The 19,298-nt window shown below is 42.4% G+C and overlaps 1 protein-coding gene across 2 annotated transcripts in view; it reads left to right on the plus strand.

Moving 5' to 3' along the window:
* ARHGAP31 (Rho GTPase activating protein 31) overlaps window positions 1–19,298 on the plus strand; it is a 128,241-nt gene that overhangs the window by 80,397 nt on the left and 28,546 nt on the right. For both annotated transcript variants that reach the window (XM_010357448.2, XM_010357450.2), the window contains exons 4-7: window positions 10,466–10,548; window positions 11,545–11,652; window positions 12,338–12,480; window positions 19,031–19,229. In XM_010357448.2, coding sequence (XP_010355750.1) covers window positions 10,466–10,548; window positions 11,545–11,652; window positions 12,338–12,480; window positions 19,031–19,229 — 533 coding nt within the window. The remainder of the gene's footprint in view (window positions 1–10,465; window positions 10,549–11,544; window positions 11,653–12,337; window positions 12,481–19,030; window positions 19,230–19,298) is intronic.

Here is a 19,298-nt window from a genome sequence, read left to right on the forward strand (position 1 = left end):
AGAAGAGTCTTTCCTAGGAACCAAGAAGAAAGGTGTTGTGAGCTTCATGTGGGTCTGTCAGATTATGATCACTTTCACCACATGTAAGTATTTGGTCATTTTAAGAGTAATCCTATTTAATAATAGACATTATGAAAAATGAAGGAAAGTAAAAAGGAACCATCGGTCTGTCTTCTTAAAGACCAAAGACAACTACAGTTAACATGTTGTCGATATTTCCTTCCATCTTTATTCTTTCCATAGTGCTTTTGCTGTGGTTTGTGTTTTGTTTTCCAAAATCAAAATAAAATTTTATTGCAAAAATTAAAGTAATACAGAAATGTATAAGGGAGAAAGTATAAATCTCAAGTCACCTGAAATTCCATACCCCAGGCATATTTGCTGTTAACAGATGGAACAGATATTAACTATATCTGTAGTAATAAATGTTAACAGATCTCACCACACACACACACACACACAGACACACACATACACTCTCACTCGTCAGTACTACATATTGCTGTTTGAGGATGCTTTTATTTCAACAGTGTGATCATCTTTGTGTGTTAAGAAATACAGGAAGACACTGTGTTTACAGCATTCTCTCATATGTGCCATGATTTCTGAAACCAAGCTCCCACTGATGGCCATTTAGCTTTTTCATTTCTCAAGACGTTCCTTTTATAAACATTATAATACACAGTTTTTCACCTATATTTTTACACTATTTTTTTTTGTTTATATCCTTAGAGAAAAATCACTGAAGTAGATTTGCTGGGTAAAAAGTTCTTGTTTAAAATTTTGTCACATATTGCCAGCCTGTCCTCCAGAAAGACAAGGAATGCTGTTTTCCCTGCAAACTTTCCAACCCTGGGTATTTCCAATTGGTTAAATTATTTGTCCACCTGAATTAACTAAAAATAATACCTTATTTTTGCTTTAATTTGTGTGTAAGACTTTATTGTTTTCAATATAGTCCTAATCCTCTTATCAGTACGATATTACCATCTTTGAATGTGACAGAATGGAATATCATTATGTTAATGAACTGAATCAGTCTAATTTCTTTTAACTAATATCTCATTCTATTATAGTTGGGGGTAGATAGGAATTCTTTGTCTGGAAACTTCAGAAATAAAATTTCTCCTTAGCTCTTGTCTACAGGCTCAGAATGAAACCCATATTTATCTCTCCCCTCTCCTGTTCCCTGATATTGCTAATCATTCTGTTTTCTCACAGCAGCTGAAAAATACCAAGGCAGCTTGTCAACTTGCCATCAGATTTGAAGGAAATCTGACATTGTATTTAAACAGTTTATTTGACACTAAAAAACAGGGATGTTTTGTTATGACAACTAACTCTATATACATAGGACCTAGTGAAGTTAACTATGTTGGAGAATGTATCATTTAATAGATTTCTTTGATCACAGATACTATAAGCAAACCCTCAGGGGTTTGGAAATAGCTCTGTTACATTGTCACACATTCTCCCTATAGTTTACCCAAACCTACTTGCAGTTAAAGTAGAATAATACCTTTTTTTAACTTTTATTTTAGATTCAGGGTACATGTTCAGGTTTGTTATATAGGTAAACTTGTGTCACGGGGGTTTGTTGTACAGATTATTTTGTCACCCAGGTACTAAGCCTACTCCCAGTCAAGTAGTCCCCAGTATCTGTTGTTCCTCTCTTTGTGTCCATGTGTTCTCATCATTTAGCTCCCACTTATAAGTGAGAACATGCAGTATTTGATTTTCTGTTCCTGCATTAGTTTGTTAAGGATGAAGTTCCTGCGAAGGACATGATCTGATTCTTTTTTATGGCTGCATAGTATTCCATGGTATATATGTACCATATTTTCTTTATTCAATCTGCCATTGTTGGGCATTTAGGTTGATTCCATGTCTTTGCTATTACGAATAGCACTGCAGTGAACATATGTGTGCATGTGTCTTATGGTAGAACAATTTATGTTCCTTTGGATAGATACCCAGTAGTGGGACTGCTGGGTCAAATAATAGTTCTGTTTTTAGCTCTTTGAGGAATTGCCACACTGCTTTCCACAATGGAAATTTTTTTACACTCCCAACAGTGTATAAGTGTTCTCATTTCTCTGCAGCCTCGCCAGCATCTGTTATTTCTGACTTTTTTTTTTTTTTTTTTTGAGACAGAGTCTCTCTCTCATCACCCAGGCTGGAGTACAGTGGTGTGATCCCAGCTCACTGCCACCTCTGCCTCCCGGGTTCAAGCTATTCTCCTGCCTCAGCCTCCTGAGTAGCTGGAATTAGAGGCACTCACCACCACGCCCGGCTAATTTTTGTACTTTTAGTAGAGACAGGGTTTCGCCATGTTGGCCAGGCTGGTCTCGAACTTCTGACCTCAGGTGATCCACCCGTCTTGACCTCCCAAAGTGCTGGGATTACAGGCATGAGCCACCACGCCCAGCCTGTTTTTGACTTTTAGTAATAGCCGTAGAAGAATATCTTAATGGAATGATGAGAGAATTAGAAAAAATATTAACAGACTAATAATATTAGTAATGATAATAGTTATCATTAATTGAGTGCTTACTGTATGATAAACTCATGATAAATATTATTTCATTTAATTCTCAGAATAACCCTATGAGGTAGGTTTTATTGTCTCCGTTATACAGATCATTAAAATGAGGCTCAGAGTGACTCTTGCCTGGGGTGGTACAGCTAGTAGGTGGAGATAAAGATTTAGTTCTGTCTCATAACTCCCACACTACTTAAAAGTAGAATTAACGACACTTAATTAAGGCTCGGGTATTAAATAACTTAATATGAAATACAATGATGAAAGAACAATGCCATAAACAGTGCTAGGAAAATTGGCTATCTATTGCAAAAGGAGGAAATCAAGCTTCGTCTTTACCGTTTAGCAGATTTCAGGGTGGAGAAGGGCTTCCTAACTATAAAAGCAAAGGAAAAAAGTTACAAAAAAAAAAAAACTTAAAAACTGAATTACACGTAAACTATTTTTCTTTATAAAAATATGTTAACAAAATTAAAAGGCAAATGACTAAATACAGAAACTATTTACATAAAGGTGATGGGGGATTAATGTTCTTTAATTATAAGGAACCTATCAATAAAAAGAAGTAAAACACATAATACCTCACTAGACAAGTAAACAAAGGACCTCAACAGATAATTTATAAAAAAAGGAAATTGAATTGTTTAAAAAGTATTAATATATTATAATAATACAGTTGCACATTAAAAAATAATTTTTAATGTTACTATTTCACACTAGCAAGCCTATGATGAGACTGGCTTTTCTTTTTCTTTTTCTTTTTTGAGATGGAGTCTTGCTCTGTGCCCAGGCTGGAGTGCAGTGGCACGATCTCGGCTCACTGCAAGCTCCGCCTTCCGGGTTCACGCCATTCTCCTGCCTCAGCCTCCTGAGTAGCTGGGATTACAGGCGCCTGCCACCGTGTCCAGCTAATTTTTGTATTTTTAGTAGAGATGGGGTTTCACCATGTTGACCAGGCTGGTCTCAAACTCCAGACCTCAGGTGATCCACCTGCCTCGGCCTCCCAAAGTGCTGGGATTACAGGCGTGAACCACCACGCCCGGCTGAGACTGGCTTTTTTATAGTTTTCTGTTGGAAGTGTAAATTGGTTGGACATCCCCGAAAGTCATATGAAATTACTATCAAGAATACTAAAATGCTCATATTCTTTAATCCAGTAACTCTATCTCTAGGACTCCATTCTAGTGTGACAATCAGATCTGCACACAAATAATTGATGTACAAGTATGTCCATTGCAATATTACATATAATATCAACATTTTGGAGAGTACCTGTCTAACAATGGGAGATGATTTAAATAAATGATAAATCTATTATTGTTCAAACTGTGTAGCCATGAAAAGTCACGGTTTTGAAGAATGTTTACTGACCATATGATATGGTTTGGAGGCTTGTCTCCTCTAAATCTCCTGGTGAAGTGTAATCCCTAATGTTGGAGGCAGTATCCTAGTGGGAGGTGACTGGATCATTGGGGTTGATCCCTCATGAATGGCATGAGTAGCTTAGCCTCATCCCCTTGGTGACTAATGAGTTCTCGCTTAGTTAGTTCGTGTGAGATCTGGTTAGAGTTTGGGACCTCCCACTTTGCTGTCTCTTGCTCACTCTCTCACCACGTGGCATCACCTGTTCTCCCTTGGCCTTCCAGCGTGACTGTTGGCTTCCTGAGGCCCTCACCAGAAGCAGATACTGGAACCATGTTTATACAGCCCGCAGAACCGTGAACCAGTTCAACCTCTTTTCTATGTAAATTACCCAGTCTTAGGTATTCAATATGGTTTGGCTCTGTCCCCACCAAAACCTCATCTCGAATTGTAATCTCCACATGTCGAGGGAGGGACCTGGTGGGATTGGATCATGGGGGTGGTTTTCCTCATGCTGTTCTCATGATAGTGAATGAGTTCTCACAAGATGTGATGGTTCAGAAGTGTGTGGCAGTCCCCCCTCAGCCCTCTCTCTCTCACTCCTGCTCCGCCGCGGTAAGGCCTGCTTGCTTCCCCTTCACCTTCTGCCATGATTATGTTTCCCAAGGCCTTCTAGCCATGCTTTCTGTGAAGCCTGTGGAACTGTGAGTCCATTAAACCTCTTTTCTTCAGAAATTACCCAGACTCAGGTAGTTCTTATGGCAATGTGAAAGAGGGCTAATACAGTATTCCTTCATAATGACACAAAAACAGACAAACACACCATAATATCATGTTAAACAGGGCAGAAAGTAATAACTGTAACTAAATAGGAGATGAAGCCAGTGTTCATGTTCACTGCTTGGAGGCCTGATCAAACTGCTGCTTTTGTTTTTTGTTTTGTTTTGTTTTTTGCTTCACCTGTAAGTAGGTTAATAGTAGTTATTTCTGGGTGATGTGATAAAAGGGGATTTTTTAATTTTCTGCAGATTTCCTACTTTAATTTTAAGTACATGTATTAGTTTCCTGTTGCTGCTGTAACTAGTTGCCATAAACTAGATGACTTAAACAACAGAAACCTATTCCCTCACAGTTCTGGAGGCCAGAAGTCTGAAATCGGCCTCACTGAGCTGAAGTTAAGGTCTCAGCAGGGTGTGCTCTCTCCAGAGGCTCCAGAGGAAAAGCCGTTCCTTGCCCTTCCCAGCTTCTGATGGCTGCTCACATTCCTTGGATTGTTGGTGCATCACTCCATCTCTGCCTCCAGGGCCACATTGCCTTTTCTTCTTCTGTCTGTGTCAAATCTCCCTTTACCCTGCTCCTACATAGATACCTGTGACTGCATTTAGGATGCAACCAGATAATCAAGGATAATGTCCCCACTCAACATCCTTAATTTAACCACATCTGCAAAGACTCTTTTCCAAATAAGGTAACACTTACAGGTTCCAGTGACTAGGATTTGATATCTTCGGGAGCAATTATTCAACCTACTACATTTCATTTTTATCAGAAAATAACAACAACATTTATTTTAGGAAAAATTCAGTTTTGTTCAGACTGATCCAGTTAAAACTATTACACCCAAAATAGGAAAACTTTGCTGACTTGAGATTTTTAGAGAAGGCCATTATGAGAGGTGTTAAATTATGTATTTGCCTTTTTTCTTTTTTTAATTAAACTTTCACCTGTCAGAATGTATATTTAATTTATATCAAAATAGTATCTTTTAAACTTTTTTGAAATTTATTTATTTTTAGAGATGCACTCTTGCTCTGTTCACGAAGTGTGGAGTGCAGCGGTGTAATTATAACTCACTGTAACCTCAAACTCCAGGGCTCCAGCAACCCTCCTGCTTCAGCTTCTGGAGTAACTAGGGCTACAGGCATGTGCCATCAAGCCCTGCCTGAAATAATGTGTTTACGCGTCAGTCTCCCTGGGTTAAATTGTAAGCTTCCCGAGGACAGGAATTGTGTTTATTTTATTTATTGCTGTGTTTCTCTGCTCCCTAGCTACTGGAAAATGTTGTAACTGTTACTTAGGAAATATTTACTGACAGATTTGTTGACTAGCAACTCTCATTTGAAATGTCCCTTAGGGCCAGGCTTGGTGGCGTATGCCTGTAATCCCAGCACGTTGGGAGTCTGAGGCGGGCAGATCACTTGAGGTCAGGAGTTTGAGATCAGCCTGGCCAATGTGGTGAAACCCTATCTCTACTAAAAATACAAAAATTATTCGGGCATGGTAGTGTGCGCCTGTAATCCCAGCTACTTGTGACGCTAAGGCAGGAGAATCGCTTGAACCTGGAAGGTGGAGGTTGCAGTGAGCCAGGATTGCGCCACTACACTCCAGCCTGAGTGACAGAGTGAGACTCCATCTCAAAAAAAAAAAAAAAAAGGCAATGTCACTTAGGGCAGACAGCTAACACCTTGCAACAGGTAAAGTCAGGCTGGTTGTGAGCTCAAGATGGCTGCAAAGGGGAACAGTAGCCAACTGTCTTGGTTTGCCAGGGACTCTCCCTGTTTCAACACCGAAAATCTCATGTTCCAGGAAAACTGCCTTGGGCAAACCAGGACATTGGTCATCCTGCCGGGAGCCCAGAGTCAAAAGGAGCTGCCTCTGCAATGCTGGTGTTCATCACGATGGGGAATGAGCCCAGGATGCTGGTCTGGAAGTGTGGCCCAAATGTGGCTATTCAGCATTTTCAAGCACAAGGCAAAATACTGACTCATTCCCTTAATCCTTCCATTCAATAGTGTTTATCGGGCATCTACTACATATATTTGGCAGGCAGAGTTCTAGTTGTGGAGATTTAATGGTGAATAGAGCAGAGAAAATCCTTGTGCTTGTGAAACTTACATTTTAATGGAAGGGACAGATGATACACAATGTAAGACATAGACCCATAATGTGAACTGTTGATAAGTACTGTGAAGAAAAATAATGCAGGGGACAGGGGAGAGAATGATGGGGACTCCTGTTTTAGATAGGATAATCAGAGGTCTCTTTAGGAGGTGGCATTTGAACAGAGGCAAGGATGAAGTGAAGGAACAAATTGTGCAAGTATCTGGGAAAACAGGGTGCCAAGAAGCAGCAGCAGGTACAAAGGCTTTGGGGACAGCCGGGATACACTGGGCTTGCTCAGGGGACGTGTGGAGGCCAGTGTGGCCTGTATGGAGCAAGGCAGGTGGAAATGATGGGAGACGGAGCAGGGGAATTTGCAGAGGGACCAGCTCAGTTAGGAGTGCTTGCTTCCAAAGGTGTAACAAAGACGTAGCTGTAAAGACTGCCCTAAGGACACACAGTGGTTCCTCTGGAGTCTGTAGTTGGAAGGAAGGTTAACTTTCCTTGTACATTCCTTTGGATGCTTTCCTTTTTTTTTTTTGATTATGTGCATGAATTACTTTTAAAATTATGTGCATAAATTACTTTTTAAAGGTCTAGTAAATAGCTTAAAATACCTTAAAATAATAAAAATGGTTTGATAATTTTAAAGTAATGAATAAAAAATTAAAGTTGCAGCTGGGGTGCCGTTGGAAGGGAGAGCCTCAGACTGTTTGTGTTGGACCACCCTGGTGACAGGGCTGCCCGGGCAGCAGGACTTGAGCTCAGGGACCATGGTCGCTTTGAGTAAACAGAAACCCAGAGTGAGGATCCTACCACAGAGGACAAGAGCGCAGCCTCTGCCAGCGTCCTCCAAGGGCAGGAAGCTGGCCTTATTGATACTGATTTGAAAAGAACAAATAGTCACAGATTCATCTTAGATCTTTTAAGATTTAACCATTAGCCATCTTGGCCTGGCTAATGCTGAGTGAAATTCTCTTATAGGCAAAAAATTGGGGTAGGTAAAATTTCCACTCCCATCCCCCAGTTGGCCAGCTATGGGTTCTGTGGTCCTAATGGGAGAACATAGAGAAGCTCAAAATAAGGTAGCAGTGGCCAGGCCCCTCCAGAAGGAAAACATGGATTTAGAAAGCTTCCGGAGAGGTTTGGGGTAGGATGGGGAGAGGTTGCAAATAATGAAATAAACGCCAGTCCCAAATGGGACCTGCAGGCATCCGGGGATGAGCCTGCCCCGCCTCTTGGAGAACAAAGATGACTAACAGCTTCCTAAAATATTAAAGGAACTTTCCATGAGGGTTGTTAAATTGACCTACACCTTTATTCCCCAGACACATTTTTTAAAGGCGGGTGGGGTTAGTGGTACAACATATGTGAAGCATGATTCGGGCTTTGCAGAGAGATGAAGAGAAGCTCCCCCTCGCCCGGCCCTGTGTGCACAGCAGAATGTGGGAGAGTCCACAGAGCATTCCGGCAGCCCTTCCTTCCCCCAGAGCTTCTCTCCCTCGGCTCCCCATTGGGAGGTTCTCACTGCCTTGCAGAGCCAGGGTCCACTCCACAATCATGTTTTCCAAATGACAGCCCCAGGGAAGAAAAGGGAGGTGTCAGGGTACTTACTGGAGGCCCCATTCTTGCCGCTAGCCTACACCCTGCATATCTCACAAAGCAAGGATTGCGGCAGCGATGTTGCTTAGGCTGGGCCTAGTCTCAGGCTGGCAAACCCACCAGAAGACTGGAACGCCTATGACTGTAATCCTCCCAGTCCCACGTTTTTCCCCACTTCTGCTTCAAATGTGAGACCTCAAGATTTCCACATAGAGAAGTCAGATTGCCTTTAAAAATGGTGGGCTTCTGTATATTTGTTTTACTTCAGTTAAATAAAAAAGGTAAGAAAGAAAAAACTTGGTGGGCAAAGCCCTGACCTGCTGTCTCACACATACTGTGTGCCAGGCACTGTTTTGGACACAGGGATTCATCATGTTCCTGCACTCACAGAACTTATGTTCTAACAAGGGAGACAGACAGTAAACAATAACTCCAATAACTAAGTGCATTCTTGTAGTGTAATAGCAGTGAGTCCTGTGGGGAAAAAGTGGGAGGGATTGGGAGGCCCAGGCTGGAATAGAACCTCAGTGGTCTCCTCTAGGCTAAAACAGATCACACTCAGCTGCTGGGTCGTAGGAACTGAAGATGCTGGTAAAATTAATTCGCTTCCACTTTTCTGTGCCTAAAACTTCTCATTACTGAGAGTGTGAAATTCAGTATTTACATGCAACAAGCACATGGCAGCTAAAGGTTGAACAGAGGTGAGCAACATAAGAAAACCATCACCTCGTTAGGATCTTATTTTGGGTTGTATGGCAAGGGGCAATATTTATCAAATTAATTAAGATATTCCATGATTGTACCTTTTGTTATGTATCAATCTAAAGCAAGTTTCCAGCACTGGGAGGAAATATAAGACTAAGTGATGTGTGCCTGTGAATTCATGATCTTAAAGCCCCTTTTAAGGTACATCTTGATCTAGGTGGGTTACCCAGGTGTATGCATATGAAGTAAACTCATGAAGCTATAGTTTAAGATCCACACATTTTTAATATACATAAATTATATCTCAGTGAAAAATAAAAGATATCTGTGTTTACCATGGACCTTAGGCTCAGGCGCTGCTCAGATGCTGGCAGTTCGTGAGCACTCACACTGCAGTGGGAGGGGCCATGAGCACCGCAGGACAGATTCTCAGAACAGGGGTGCAGGGCTGGGACCAGGGGAATCTGCCCAGGGATGCCTGAATCGTGCAGCAACCCCCAGCAGGCAAGAGATGGACATGGGCCAGCCTGTAATCACGTTGCCTTTATTGCTATTCCTGCCTCTCCTTGAAGGCACTTGGGCTGATGGGGGAACAAAATACCCAGACAGCAAATAACTGGAGAGCAAGTCTGGGCAAGGCTACCAGATTTCAGGGACTTACCCTGCCAAGAAAGGCACATCTTCCCTGCTTCCTGGCTTCTAGGACAGGCAGCAGCTGAGTCCTTGAGGTCATGGAGTAGTCGCGGGATAGGTAGGCAGTAGCTGTTTGCACCCGCAAAGACAACTGGCTGAGTGGACTGGGCACCACCCTGTCATCTCCATCCCATTCTGTATATGTCTGTTTTATTTATTTATTTACTTGCTTGTTATTCATTCGTTCATCCATTCATTCATTCATTCATATTTTAGAGATGAGTTGCACTATGTCGCTAGGCTAGATCCAAACTCTTATGCTCAAGCAATCCTCCCACCTCAGCCTCCTGAGTAGCTGGGATAACAGGCATGCGCCACCATGCTGGGCCTGTCTCTATCTCTTTATCTCTCTGTGTGCAAGTCTCTGGGTCTCTCTACCCCCGAGACACACTCGGGATTCTACACATTCTTACCAGATGCCTAGCAGCCATCTCAGGATGCCCAGAGTCCCAGGCAGCGCACCGCCCCCTGTGCACACACGATGAGGCCCTGCACACACATCCAGAACTGACAGAAACTGTCGTGGGTTGGTTGTTTTCATGGTAAAGCGTGCCTCTTGGAAGAGTGATCTCTAGGCATGGTTGTGAGGCTGGAGTATGAGGGCTCAAGTGATCCTAGCACATGCAGATGGCCGTCTCCACTCTCAAGCACTCACCAGGCTGCCTGTGTTCTTCTCCACAGGAGGCAGTGTCTCATTGCCCTGAAGAAGGCCAACTGGCCCGAATCCAAAATGTTATCCAGGAGCTTCCTCCATCCCACTATAGGTAAGCATGGTTGGGGAAAGAAACGTGTGGCCTCTCAATGCAGTGTAATACCAAAGAGACAGGCTGGCATCATGGAAAGGAACCAATGTAGTGGACAGTAGCCAGTTTAGGCTTTCCCGAGGGCATTTTGAAGTGGGTAAACAGGTCACTATTATCAAAGTGAGTTGGTGTCTGACCAAGGACATTGGCAGCAAGGAGCAGCCCGTCTCCAAATCACCTGCAGAACACCCCTCAGAATCCCTCAGGAAATCATTCTGATGATGCATACTAGCCTCTTGGTGGCATTCTTGGTTCATACCCAGATTTGTAGCATAACCAAATCTATGGCAACCAAGATAGCTTTTCAGCAGGGGTTGACTGTGGGCTCTTGAGCATTGGCTGATTGTTCTATTTGCTCATTAGTACCATCCCTATCATCATCCCCCACCCTTTCATTTCATTCTCACAGTTCAGCCCCTAATTTTGCCACCTTTCCCAGTGTTCCCTATGCCTGCCCATCTTTTACAAGTGGGCAGATTTTGATGTGGTATAAGAAAGAACTTCCTAATAGATGTTGTTTATCCATGAAATTAGCTCCCTGACAAGTACCAAGATCCCTGTAGCTGGGAGAATTTTTATTAAAACGAGCCTAGATGAGAGCCTATTTCAAAACTGCTTGAAGGCTACCCTACCCTGGTTGAAAAGAGGAACAAATGGCCACTAAGAGCCTCCAGGCTCTGAGGTGCTGTGATTCCCTGGTTCTGTCTCCGACTGGTGTTCCAGGGGCCTCTGCTTACATCTGACAAGATGGACCCCCTTCCCCACCCTGAGTCAGTGTGCCTAGGGCCAAGAAAATTACTTCTGGTCAATCTTGACATCTTCCCAATATTCCTTCAAAATTCTTTAAGATAGAAATATTTAGAGTCTCTTAAATCCAAATTTAGAAATTATCTCCATATGTCAGGCTTCACACAGGCACTGAAGTTTCTTACTTTGTCAAAAAACAAACCATTCTAGGACCTTGGAATACCTGATTCGACACCTGGCCCATATCGCCTCCTTCAGCAGCAAGACCAACATGCACGCCCGGAACCTGGCCCTGGTGTGGGCGCCAAACCTCCTCAGGTAACCACTGTACCCTCCCCTTGTCACCACCCCGGGGGGCTCAGAGCAGCCCCCGATTGAAATGAAGATTGCATTCTTCACATTGAAGCCCCTTTAAAACAAATCTGTGGCTTAAGTGGTCATTTATAGAACATATAGAATTAAAGGTGATTTAGGTGATAATAACCTAAGCTCTCTGTCTGCTAACTTGGAAACTCTGAGTTCTAAAGACATTTTTGGCTACAGCTACAATATGGCTGAACTTATGGGTCTGTATGTTACAATTTCTTGAAAAGGCCTTTATTGTTTTGGGGGTTCACTGGCTTGTTTTGGTGGAGTCACAGCTGGCTACAACTTGAATCAGCTGCTTCATACGATTTAATAAATGAAGACCTGCTCCACAGAACAGGTAGGTGGGAGTGGAAAGGCATACCATGCAGGAAACAAAAGTCCATTTGTGTATGTGTATAGGATAGTGTTTATAGTATTGCAATGTAGAGTACCTGGTAACTGTTTCAAATTCGTTCAGTTTATTGGGCTTCACAGCCTTTGGAGAGTTCCTTTAATTGGCCCTAAATAATTAAAATATTCTATAAACTGTATCAACTTAGGAGATGAGGCTTGTGCAAAAGGCCTGCTGGCTCTCCTTGCTGCTTCAGGTTGCAAGGCAAACTCACTCACTGAATATGTTTCTTCCACACTGTAGGTCTAAAGAAATTGAAGCCACTGGTTGCAATGGAGATGCAGCCTTCCTTGCAGTCCGGGTCCAGCAGGTGGTGATTGAGTTCATACTGAATCATGTAGATCAAATCTTTAACAACGGTGCACCTGGGTCTCTGGAGAATGATGGTAAGGACTCCTGCTAGCATACACCCCACCAGCCTATCCTTCTTTCTTGCAACTAGTGGTGGGATTCAACAGAAAGTGAGGGTGGGCTTAGTTCTAGCTCTGAGTGTTGGCTGTGTGTATGCTGACTACTGTGTGTCAGTGTCTGAGGATCGTGCATATATACATCTGTATATGTGAAGGGAAGCTATGGCGTGCTTGCATGTGGCTTTAGCATGTTTCTAATCAGTTATATACATGGCCTATCCTGTGAATGTGGTATGCTGAAATAGAACTAGAATAATGTTCTACTAGTTTTAGTGAGTTCTTAAACTCCGAGTTATTTTCTAAAAGAGGTACTGCCAGCATTCTTCTCCCTGACTGTTAGACTTCATCTTTACTTTCACTGTATTTCAGAAGACCCTTATGCCTTCACCTTGAAGTCGTAGAGGAACAAATTAAGAGGCAGCGTGTTCATACTCACACATATATTCAGAATGCATTCTCTTCTCAATAATTTCTTGAACGCTTTGTTCTGCGCTGTGCCAGGCAGTAGGCATACAAAAATGAGTGTGTTTGTGGGCATCTTGTAATGAATATAATGAGCCCTAGGAGTGAATTAAACTCCCATGAACCCAGTTGGTAAAGACCAGAAATCCAGCTGACTAAGAAGCTTGGTACATGAGAGTAGTTTTCCAACATTAGTGTAAATCAGAATTACCTGATGAGTTTGTTAAACCAAGGTTACTGGACCTCATCCCCAGAGTTTCTGGTTTAATATGTTTGGAGTGTGGCTGATAATTTGCATTTCTAACAAGTTTTCAGGTGATACTGATGCTGCTGTTCAGGTCCACACTTAGCGAATCACTGGTGCATAAAAAACCATATCTGCAATATATATTTTAGCTGATCAAAGAACTCCTTTCCAGTTCATCCAATATTTTGGAAAAACCAGTTATCAGAATAATCAGTTGCAATTAGTATCAAATTTTGATTCCTGGTATAACTGTTCCCATCCCTACCCTGTCCTCTATGTAGTTCATGACCATTTAAAAATTATTTTATCTATATAACATAAAATTCATCATTTTAACCACATTAATGTGTAAAATTCCGTGTTTCTTAATGTAGTCACAGAATTGTACAACCATTACTGTTGCCTAATGCCATACTATTTTCATCAGTCCAAAAAGAAACCTGTCTTAATCCGTTTTGTTCTGCTATAACAGAATACCATAGACTGGGTAATTTGCAATGAAAAGGAATTTATTTCTCATGGTTCCAGAGGCCGGGAAGTCCAGACTCAAGGGGCTAGCATCTGGTGAGGGCCTTACCTTCTTGCTACGTCCTCCTATGGTAGAAGATGGAAAGTCAAGAGAGTGTGAGAGAGGGGGCTGAACTTGGTTTTATAACAAACCCACTCCTACAAGAATGAACCCACTCCTGCAAAATGACATTAATCCATTTAGAAGGGCAGATCCCTCATGACCTAATCACCTCATAAAAGTCCCACGTCACAACAGTGTTGCATTGGGGATCAAGTTCCCAACACATGAACTTTGGGGAACACGTTCAAACCATAACAAACCCCATACCCATTTAGCAATCACTTCACATGTTCCTCTCCCCACAGGCCCTGGCAACCACTAGTCTACTTTCTGTTTGTATGCATTTGCCTTTTCTGGACATTTCATATCAATGGAATCATGCAATATATGGTCTTTTGTGACTTTTTTTTTTTTTTTTTAATGCAGTCTCACTCTGTTGCCCAGACTGGAGTGCAGTGGCATGATCTTGGCTCACTGCAACCTCTGCCTCCCAGGTTCAAACCATTCTCCTGCCTCAACCTCCTGAGTCGCTGGGATTACAGGTCCCCAGCACCACACCTGGCTAATTTTTTTTGTATTTGTAGTAGGGAAGGGATTTCACCATGTTAGCCAGGCTGGTCTCAAATTCCTGACCTCAAGGGATCTGCCTGCCGTAGCCTCCCAAAGTGCTAGGATTACAGGTGTGAGCCACTGCGCCTAGCCGACTGTTTTTTTTTTTTTTTTTTTCTTAGCATATGTTTTCAAGGTTTACCCATGTTGTTGTATATATCAGTACTTCATTCCTTCTTATGGCTGAATAATATTCTGTTGTATAGATATACCACATTTTTATCCATTCCTTAGTTTGGGTTGTTTCTGCTTTTTATGATTATGTATAATGCTGCTGTGAACATTCACGTACACGTTTTTGTTTGAATATACATTTTCAATTCTCTTTATTGTATATGTCGGAGTGGCTGGCCTTTCTTTTTTATTTCAACTCTCCAGTTATAGATTTTTTTCTTTTAAACTATATAAAAACCTTTTTTGAAAGTAAAAGAGAAGTAATATGCATACATTTATTCATGCACCCTTTTGAGCCCACAAAAAAATTTACTGGGGATTTACTCTACAGCGGGAACTGTTGTAGGTTTTCCACTTGGAGCACTTCACTGATTTATTACAGCAAACATGATAAAGTCGTTATCAACCTTGTTTTATACTTGAAGAACCAGAGAACCAGAATAGCTTAGTAACTTCCCAGAGCCACCTAGCGAGTAACTTGCTGCATGTGGACTGCTGAACCCAAATCTTTTAGCCCATGCTCTTTCCTTAACTCTATTCTGCCTCTATGAGGATAAGAATATGAAAATAGATAAATAAATCATTGTGGAGAACTAGGCCTTTTGGGAAATATTCTTCTGGACAGCAAATCCCATCCATGACTGTTAATGTTAAGGCTCATCCTAATTCCAACCTGAAAATGCCTTTTCTCTTTATGGCTATTGCCTTAACCATCTTTTTGTCTTGCATATTAAAATCCAGTTTTCTCTTTAGCCTTTAACTCTGATTGCCTCCAATGCTCATTGTTCACATACATTTCATTTAAAGGTTCTTATTATAAATTCTTACTGACTTTGGTAAAGTGCCATACTTAATATTTACACAAAATGGAATAAGCCCTATTCTCTGGAATTTTAGGTTTGGACAGAGTTCTGCTTAAACTGAAAAGATTTTGGAAGTTGTCTTAGTCCATTTGGGCTGCCATTAAAAAAAAATCATGAACTGGTTACCTTATAAGCAATAAACCTATTTCTCTCACTTCTGAAGGCTGGGAAGTCAAGATCCAGGGACCGGTAGATTCAGTGTCTGGTGAGGGCCCATTCCCCACAGTCGGCACCTTCTCACTGTGTTCTCACATGGGGAAAGGTGAAACAAGCTCCCTTGGGCCTCTTTGGTAAGATCACTAATCCCACTCATTAGGGCTCCACCCTCATGACCTAATCACCTCCTAAAGACCTCACCTCTTAATTCTGTTGCTTTGAGGATTCTATTTTAACATGAATTTTGAGGGGACAGAAACATTCACAGCATAGAAGAAGGCATTGAATCCAATAATTTTATTTGATAGATGAGAACACTGAGGCCAAAGAGATTGTGATATCTCTAATATTCACTGAAAAATAAATGTTTATTGAATATCTCCTGTGAACTAGGTGCTGTTCTAGACACTGGAGACACATCAGTATGCACAAAATGACAGAGACCCTCTCCGGCATAGAACTATGGTCTGGTTGGGAAGACAAGCAATATATACCTTTACAAATAAATATATTACCACTTCAAAGACAATAAATACCAAGAGGAAAACACAGCAGAGTAAGGCAGTAGTCAGTGACTTGGGGGTATAATTTTGGGACAGAGCGGTCATGGTTTCTAAAGAAGTGATCTTTGAACTGAGACCTGAATGACATGGGGAACCAGGCATGTGAGGATCTATGAGCAAATGTTCCAAAGACAGAGAACAGAGGTTGTAAAAGCAGAAAAAGGCAGAAAACTTGCAGTGTTGCAGAACATTGGCCAATGTGGCTGGAACCAATGTGGCCTTCAAACTGGGGTGCCCCACTCTGGTGGGTACCAAAGACCAAAGTAATGAGTTATGGGTGTTGGGAGAAACTGTTCGAATTTCTTTTTTCCATTTATTTTTGTCTTATACTGTGTAATTTCTATTATTTTTTATATGTTTGCTGTTACACATGACACAAACACAGTGGCATGTGTGTGTATATAAATAGGTATATGTATAATTTATATATGTATATGTATACATTTTTAAATGTTTACTATATTTTTGTAGACTACTGGGCCAGTGGGCAAACAGGAAAGGGGAAGCAGATGAAAGATCCATTTAGGTCATGCGAAGGGATGGGTTTGTTCTGTGTCTTGGGAAAGCATTGGAGGGTTTTGAGCAGGCCAGTGCAGGATCTAAGCCTTCCAGCTGCTGTGTGGAGGAGAGGCTGAGAGGCTGGAAGCAGGGAGACCAGTTGAGAAGCTATGGCAAAAGCAGTGGGAAATCATGGCAGCCTGTAGCAGTGGGAAGGAGGAAAGTGGCTGGGTTCCGGATGTATTTTGGAGGTAGAGTTACAAGCCTTGCTTATAGGCTGTATATGGAAGGAGAGATGCATTAAGGAAATGAATAAATAAAAAATAACAACCCCCTAGGCTTTAGCTTAGGCACTGGGTGGTCCGTGGTGCCACCTGCTGACACAGAGAAGATGAGAAGAGGTACTAGAGTAGAGCAGAGGAGCACAGATCACAAGCTCTGTTACAAAATGTAAAGTTAGAGATGCCTAAGCAGAGGCCAGGCGCGGTGGCTCATGCCTGTAATCCCAGCATTTTGGGAGGCTGAGGCGGGCAAATCACTTGAGGTCAGGAGTTCGAGACCAGCCTGGCCAACATGGAGAAACCCCATTACTATTTTAGAAAATGCAAAAAATTAGCTGGGCATGGCGGTGGGTGCCTGTAATCCCAGCTGCTCAGGGGGCTGAGGCAAGAGAATCACTTGAACCCAGGAGTCAGAGGTTGCAGTGAGCTGAGATTGCACCACTGCAGTCCAACCTGGGTGACAGATTGAGACTTCATTTCAAAAAACAGAAAATGAAAAACAAAAACTTAACTAGCACACACACACAAACATCTAAGCAGAGACGCTGAACGGGCCTTAGTCCTAGGAGCCTGGAGCTGAGGGGAGAGGTGGGCACTAAACTTGGTCTTCTGCAGTTTATGTTCTTCCCATTGTTGCAGTTGCTCCCAGAGGGAGTTAATGTATGTATTTATTTTTATGTATTTTTAAGCAAATACATAATCATGAATAATAAAGAATATGTGAGAGTCTTTGAACAAATATTCAAAGTAGATTAAATTTAAATATTTTACCCCTCTTTGGATTGCGTCAAAAGACTGCGTTAAAGCCAGAAAGTTTACTGAAAAGTTTTCAGGATCCCAGGCTGTATTTAACAGTAGTCCTGCTGAATGAGTGCCATGCTAGTCCTCCCGAGAAACACCCCATTGTCACATAACAGTTGTCTCCATTTTCCATGAGGCCGTTTTTCAGTAGTTTTACTTCTTCCCACCCACAGAGGGTCATGCGCTGCAAAGAGAAATAGTGCCATCAATTTGCTTTCTGAAAATACAGTGAGTGTTCCACCAAAAGTGATTTCAATTGGTCTAAATTATCCTTGAGTCTCTTTACTACTTCAGAAGTCATAGAAAACTGGCAAGGTCACCAAAAGCTAAATAGAAGCAAACTCAGACTATTTTTTAACTTAGATCAGCTTCACAACCTCAGCACTATTGATATTTAGTGCTGGATGATTCCTACTGTGGGGCACTGCTCTGTGCATTGCAGGACGTTTAACAGCATCCCTGGCCTTTGCCTACTAGATACCAGTAGCACTCCCACACACATTGATGACCATCAAAAATATCTCCAGACATTGCCAGATGTCCCTGAGTGGGGAGGGGAGTGGTACACAAAATCACCTCAAGGTGAGAACCACTGACTTGGAGAAAAGATAATCTTGTACATCAGTGATTGTCATCATCGCTTCCGTTCCTTAAAAAAAAAATGCCATAGAATAGGAAAGGATCTGCTACATACACTAGAAGACAACTGGGTAGTGAGTAAGAAACCCACAGGGCATAGTACAGGCTGTAAAATATATCTTTCTGTGGCAGGGATATAAGCCTTAATGATCTGGGAAAGTAGAGGTTCTAACTTGAAATGGCCTTGGAGCATGTGCTCTCCAGCTGTGGGGAGGAGAGGCAGCCTCCTGTCTTACTCTGGCAGTTAGGCTACCTCCGTGGCTGGACAGACATTCCCATCTGGCTGAAGCATGAGGCAGAGGCAGAGTTTTCAGGAGTAAAGACTCGTTGTTGTCACTCTGGCTCACAATGAGTGTTCAATAAATGCTTGTTACAGGCATGAATGAATGAATGAACGAATAAGTGAGTGGTCCCTCTCTGAAAAGTATGGAAGGTGCAGCTACCTCCTGAAGCCCCTGTTTGTCTTCTGGCAAGTCTGGCCATGAGAGTCATCAGTTTCTGGTGTGCAGCCTCAGCCCCAGGCCCCACCATGCCCAAGAGAATCCAGGGTGGCACTCAGCCCCCATCATGGGATCTGGAATGGAGGGACTGTGGATGGGGAGTCTGGATGGATGTGATGAGCAGGACTCCTCCAACACTGAGCTCTTCTGTTGCCTTTACAGCAAACCGGCCTATCATGAAGAGCCTGACCTTGCCAGCCCTCTCCTTGCCCATGAAGCTGGTGAGCCTTGAGGAAGCTCAGGCCCGCAGCCTGGCCACTAACCATCCTGCTCGCAAGGAAAGGAGGGAGAACAGCCTGCCTGAGATTGTCCCTCCCATGGGCACCCTCTTCCACACCGTCCTTGAGTTACCAGACAACAAGTAAGTGGCACTCTTTTAAAAAAATTCTAGGAGATGTGTGGTTGAAGAGCAAAGAGGAGGAGAGGTGTA

The sequence above is a fragment of the Rhinopithecus roxellana genome, chromosome 1 (assembly GCF_007565055.1).
Source record: "Rhinopithecus roxellana isolate Shanxi Qingling chromosome 1, ASM756505v1, whole genome shotgun sequence".
Classification (NCBI taxonomy): domain Eukaryota; kingdom Metazoa; phylum Chordata; class Mammalia; order Primates; family Cercopithecidae; genus Rhinopithecus; species Rhinopithecus roxellana.